The sequence below is a fragment of the Cyprinodon variegatus genome, unplaced genomic scaffold (genome assembly GCF_000732505.1).
Source record: "Cyprinodon variegatus isolate N-32 unplaced genomic scaffold, C_variegatus-1.0 Scaffold596, whole genome shotgun sequence".
NCBI classification, from domain to species: Eukaryota; Metazoa; Chordata; class Actinopteri; order Cyprinodontiformes; family Cyprinodontidae; genus Cyprinodon; species Cyprinodon variegatus.
The window spans coordinates 534,174-540,604 of record NW_015151049.1 but is presented as its reverse complement, the minus strand read 5'-3'; the positions used below and the strand labels follow the sequence as shown (position 1 = coordinate 540,604).

The 6,431-nt window shown below is 39.5% G+C and overlaps 1 protein-coding gene across 1 annotated transcript in view; it reads left to right on the top strand.

Annotated features, from left to right (window-relative positions):
- Positions 1 to 5,419: 5,419 nt before the first annotated feature.
- Positions 5,420 to 6,431, top strand: part of hdx (highly divergent homeobox) — an 11,312-nt gene continuing 10,300 nt past the window's right edge. Inside the window, exons 1-2 of the mRNA XM_015392548.1 lie at positions 5,420 to 5,607; positions 6,269 to 6,397. Of these exons, the coding sequence (XP_015248034.1) occupies positions 6,332 to 6,397 (66 nt within the window). The 5' untranslated portion in view covers positions 5,420 to 5,607; positions 6,269 to 6,331. The remainder of the gene's footprint in view (positions 5,608 to 6,268; positions 6,398 to 6,431) is intronic.

The following is a 6,431-nucleotide window of genomic DNA, read 5'->3' as shown; positions in this document are numbered from 1 at the left end:
GAGACACACAGAGACAGGAAGAGACAGGAAGAGACAGGAAGGGGAAACATGCAAACAGCCTATAGCCTTGATAGAAACAGTCATTTCGCTGCTTTAACTGAGACCAGGTGACTCTGCGCTGTTAGCAGATCACCGCATCACTGAGCTTTGGAGTCAGCAGCTTCCAGAAGTTCACTCAGTGGATGATGTTATCAGGCTAAAGACCTCAGCTGTGTGAAACAGCGCCCCCTGCTGTGGGATTTATGGACAGGTGACGTCATGGACTACATTCAATAACAGTGGGCTACTTTCTAACCACCAAGATTATCCATCTGTGCAGCAACCCGTGTATTTGTGTGTCCATGTTTTTGTTACCTTGTGGGGACCATTTTCTCAGGAATGAGCGACACTTTGGGGACTTATAGAGACTTGTGGGGACCAATGAGTGGCCCCCGTGAGGAAAGGTTCCTTTCTTAGGGTGGGGGTTAGATTCAGGACTAAGGTGTGACTTGAGTTCAGGATTAGGATTAGGATTAGGATTAGGATTAGGATTAGGTCTGTGCTGGTAATGGTTAGGGTGAGGGTCTGGATTAGGACGTAGAGGTGAGTGGGAGATGAATGGAAGTCAATGGGGAATCCCCACAAAGATAGTGAGGCAAAACATTTCTGTGTGTGTGTGTGTGTGTGTGTGTGTGTGTGTGTGTTGGGGTGTTGGGGTCCTCTTTTAAACATTACACATTTTAAACTGACTAATTAAACCAAATCCACATTTTTGGCCTATGGGGGAAAGCCAGCGTACCTGCAGAGAGACGACTTTCTAAAAGTAAGCAGAAAGACCCTGGAGGGGTCACTAAGACAAGACAGTTTTTATTAATTTACTAGTTTTAAGAATATTTTATACTCGGTTCAGTTTATTTTTAGACTGTTCATAACACACCTGATCTCAGGGCACTTTACAAAAACAATTGAATCAAATCATCCAAACAGATTAGTAAAATAAATGCATCCAAGGAAAGCGTGCAGGTTGTAGTGATTGACTGACTGTTCAGGATTGGCTCCTCCTGGAGGAGCATGTTGGGACAGTTGATGTTCACTTGCATTATGTCCTCCTTTCTGCAGTCATTTCTCATACATGCATGCAGCAGCAGTGGACATGAAAAACTCAGTTTTAACAGAAGAAACCTCCAGCAGAACCAGACTAACTGGAGCCTACCAGGGCCAACCGGGGGTTCAAGGGAAAATCAAAGCTTTTATCCATAAATACTTTTATATTTTAGAGAAGCTAACAGTAAACTAGCTCCTTAGGTGGCTCTGTCTGAAGTAGGTGAGCTCTGATACAGGCTTCATGTCAGAGGGAGGAAGGAGAGCACATCCAGTTAGTCACAGTAAAAGCTGAACCCATCTAGGAGAAAAACAGGAATGAACACTGAAAAACTAGTCCAACTCTGTTATCTATAATAACATTCACTGACAGCAGAAGCCTTCCAGGATTGTGTCACAGCTAGCCAGAACACCAGGCCAGATTAATCTGCTATGATGAGGAAAAAACACAGAGAATTTACTATGGATGTTAAAATGCAACAAAATACTTTCAATATTATTTTTTTATTCAAAAGCTTAAAGTTTCTACATTGTCTCAAATCCACACAGGAGTTTTTTTTCTCTACAGTATTTGCCCCCTTTTAATTCCAACAATTTCCCTTAAACTTTGATAACCCTGTCGCTGTTGAAGAAGAAGAATCCCACAGTATGATGCTTCCACCTCCATGCTTGGCCACTCAGTTGGTGTTAATGCTAATGTGCGAGGTTCACTTTCTCCCACACATAAGCTCTTGCTAGTAGCGCAACATACTCAAGCAAGATTTCAATGTGTGCCCTCAGACCTATTTCAAAACTTCTGTTTTTATCTAAAGTTGTGGAGAAGGTGGGATCTGATCACTTGCTATCCTTCCTGGAAAAATACAAAATTTTTGTCACTTTTCAGTCTGGCTTCTGCAAGCATCCGGAAACTGAGCTGCTTAAAGTTTCCACATTACATCCATGATGTCTGCAGACTCTCTCTCAACCACCATGGTTGGTGGTCAACCACCACATTTGCTGACTAGATAACGTGACCTGGTGGGAATGTCGGGACCGGTCTTAGCATGGTTCTTCTCTTACCTATCAGGGAGGAGCTTTAGTGTCTCTGCAAACCAGATCCTGTCTGACTGCTGAATTGTTGTGCGGGGTTCCTCAGGGCTCTGTTTTGGGCCCAATTTAGTTTTTACTGTATGTCCTTCCATTAGGAAAAATTATTCAGAGATTTGATAATGTTTCCTATCATCTGTTTGCTGATGATATCCAGCTTTACTGCTCTTTTAAGTCCCCAGAGTTTGGAGTCAGAAAGGAGTCAACATGGTTGTAAACTCAGAAATCTTAGTTTAAAGTGAAAAAGTAAAAGTTGAAACAGAAGACAAAGATGTTGATACTGAATGTGATTTGTTTTCATTATAATCTGAGGAACTTCAAAAGTAAACATAAAATAATAAGCATTTAATCTAAATTCTTCCCCTCAGCTTGAAAAAAGCACATAATTCAGTTTATTATTTTTTATTTCTCTTCTTTAGTGCATTATTTAGGACTGTTAGAAAGTAGTTTTTAAAAGATTAAACCTCTCAATGCAGACGGCATCTTCAGTGAACGGATGCAAAATTTACATTGAGGTCATGGGAACGTTCTTTGGTTTATTCAATGACTGCTTATTTTTATATATATTAACGCATTCTGGAAGGATTATTAGTGACAGTTCCAGTGTAAATGTCTTAAATCACGGGAATTTGCCAAAAAGGCAAATAAATGCTGTAGAAAATGTGTTCACCAAGTAGTTGGAGTTCCCACAGTCCATGAATGCAGCATGGAATGGGACACGTCTCCAGATGCTGCGAGCTGTCAATCACCTTTCCCCGCCCACTCCTGTCAGATTGGGGTCAAAATCTGAATGTGAAAAAAGTGTAAAAATAATCCTGAAACTGAAAAAGGAATTTGAAACAAAAAAAAAAAGAAAATGAACGAAATAGATTTGAAACTGAAAATCTAAAAATCTAAAACTGCAATAAAGAAAATAAATTTTAAAAAAGTGTAATTAAGATACTAATCTGAATTATGAATTTGCTAAAACTGAGAAGAAGAATTTAGATTTATTTCATTTAGACTTTTTCAGTTTATCTTTTTCAGATTATTAATCATAAAGGTAAAAAAATGACATTCAACTTCTGTTTTCCTGGTTTCAAATGTTAATTTTTCGGTTTTAAATAAGATTTGTAATTTAACAAACATTTTGGCACCTTTCTGACTCCATACCTGTGCTCCTTGCTAGATTTCTGAGTGAACAGAATGATCAGAAGAGTTGTCCAAGAGCCAAAGACCACTAGTGGAGAGAAAGACCTGGAATCAGCAGGAAATCGTTTCAAAGAAAACAATCAGTGACGCGGTCAGCCGCCATGGCCTGTAGCACGCTCACCATGCAGGACTCCACCGCTGAAGGAAAAGCTGCTGAAGCTCCTTTAAAGTTTGCTGCAAAACATTTAGACCAGGCTGTGAAATACTGGGAGAATATAGTCTGATTAGATTCCAACAAAACAGAAAAATTAATCCCCTAGACTTTGTTTCCAGGTTTAAAGACGTTTCTCTTTTTTCAATTCAAATGTCAGAAATAGAGTTTAGTTCCAGGTTTTATCATTTGGCTACTTTGTTAGCCTGCAATGCCTCATACCTGGCTATGGCTATGAAAGGGGGGTCGTTAGGGGGAATGGTTAGCCTGGCTGAACAGCTGAGGAACTCCTTGGATGCCATAATACACATCATGTTTTGACGTGAAAGGGCACTGCACACCAGCCCAAAAAAACACCATAGCAACAGTGAAGTGTGGAGGTGGGAGCTTCATGGTGTGGGGCTGTTTTTCAGCAAACATCAAATCATTGAAGGAAGGATGAATGGAAAAATGTACCAAAACATTCTGGATAAAAATCTGCTGCCATCTACCAGCAGGATAAAGATGAAACGTTGGTGGACATTTCAGCAAGACGATGAGTCCAAACACACAGCCAAGGAAACTAGAGAAGAAATAAAGCTGCTAGAATGGCCCAGCCACTCAGCTGACTGGAATCTAATAGGAAATCTATGGAAATAACTAAAGATCAGAGTTCATAGAAGAGAAACATGAAACCTTCAAGATTTGAAGACTCCTAGTGGAAGAATGGGCCAAAATCCCACCTGATCAATGCATGCCATTTATCTCTCCATTCAGGAGGCGTCTTATTGCCAACAAAGGCTTTTCTACAAAGTATTAAAGAAATGTCAGTAAATGTGCTCAATGCTTTTCCATGTACCATTATACTTTATTACACATCACTTACTGCAAATCTATGTTTGGATTTCTATGTATGCGTGGATTGTTAGAATAAAAGAATAGAAAATCCCTTTATCACTATATTTAATCAGGGAAATTGTGGTTTGTTCAATAATTATTTTACCTGCATGTATACTTTTGATAAATTGTTACAGACATTTGTATTATTTAAAATGAAACTATTAATAAAATCTAACATGAATGTTGCTGTTACATTTTCATCCATACTGTGAACTTTCATCTATAGATGTATATCTGTAGATGTGGATAATTTGCTAAACAAACTCTTTTTTATTGTTCTACTTTTTTAGTTTAGTGTTTTTGTCTTTTTTTTATAATACCTACATAGTGTTTCAGAATTCGACTTGTTCTGTTTTGGTTGATTTGAGATAAACAAATTTGTTTATTTAAGTTAAGTTCTTAACTTTGTTTATAGACAAAACATAAATGCGTTCAATACAATGTTACAAAAATAAGTTAATTTTAAAATAGGATAATAAGATCAAATGTAGGAACTGGTGTGACGGCTCAGCCTTCCATCTATAGATGTAGACCTAAATGTAGACTGAGTGAATTCTTTTTCAGTAAAGTAATATATATTACCTAGTTATTAGTGTTCTAGTTAGTGTTTTAGTTAGTGTTCTGGTTAGTGTTTTAGTTAGTGTTCTGGTTAGTGTTTTAGTTAGTGTTCTGGTTAGTTATCCTAAAATGGGCAGATTGTAGGAAGGAAGGATAATTTGGCCTCATCTCTATAGATGAATTTATGGAATAGTAAGAACCAACGGCGGTTAATCACAGCTTGTTAGTTGGAACTAATAATTCTTTTGACTCTTAACATGCAGATTATTCAGTCACAATAAAACAGAACCTGTGAAATAAAGTAAATCATTAAAGTTTAAAGTGTAAACAGCTTCCAGCAGTGATTATAATCCCTATCTAACATCAGAGAACCCCCCTCCCAAAGGTGGGCGGGGCTTATGGGCTCAGCTTTCAGCCCCTTGCACCGTCACTGCCATGATTTCAGGCGCTGATTGGCTCCTGTCTACGCATACGTCACAATCATGAATAGAATTGATGATCGGACGTTGTGATTTAATTGTCTGGCTAAAACTGGGGAAGAAATCTGCTGATTTGGAGCGTCTCCCTGATTTTAGCCTCAGAAATGGAGGAAAGGAAGTGATTTTTGTTCCCTTTGGATCGGAAGCTGTCCTCAGAGCGGCTCCTTCCCGTCCGGAGGCAGGGTAGGAAAAATCAGAGAATTGAAGGAAAACTTTAGCTGCGGCTAACCACCGGGGGAGCTAGGCTAATGCTAACTAGCATGTAGCTGTCGATGGGCCTGCGGGCCGCCGCGGCGGCGGGGCGGCTCCTCTCCTCCCGCTGCTGCTGCTGGAGCTCAGCTGGAGCTTCTGCTTCACTTCAGCTGTTTGTTCATGTCGCGATAAAGGCGCATTTCGGACTGTTTGTTTGCTAACAGCTGCTGCTGCCACGCGCCCTGCTGGCCAAAATAAACCCGCTGCTGGCTTCTGATTGGTCCATCAACCTGTCACTCAACACTTCTCCTTTATTTCTGCTTTATTATCAGCTCATTTATGGGTTATAACAGAGGAACCAGCTTTGACTCCTTTAGATAAAGATGAATTAGTTTCCTAAAACTTTAAAATGAAAATAAACCTTTTAGTTGCTTGTTTTGTAAAATTCTAGATATGGTCACAGTTAGCATTTCAACTCAAGCTTAGATGAAGGATCCTGATCTCAGATATTAATGATTTATTATTTATCCAATCCTTATAAATACAGTTTAATTCATTAAGCTTTTATAGAATAATAAAATACTATCCAGGAAATAAAAAGTGACCCAGTAGATGACTCTTCTATCCTCTTTAACTTTTGTTTTCTCCTCAGAGGCGAGGAGTCTGGAGGCAGCAGCATGGATGTAGGAGAGATGGAGGAAGGTCTGTGAGCTGCATGGCTGCCTCCTTCCCCTCTGCTAGCGACATGGATGGGTGGCCGCAGAGACGAGGCCTGCAGACTGTGAGTATGGCAAGAAAAAAATTCATTTAGTTTA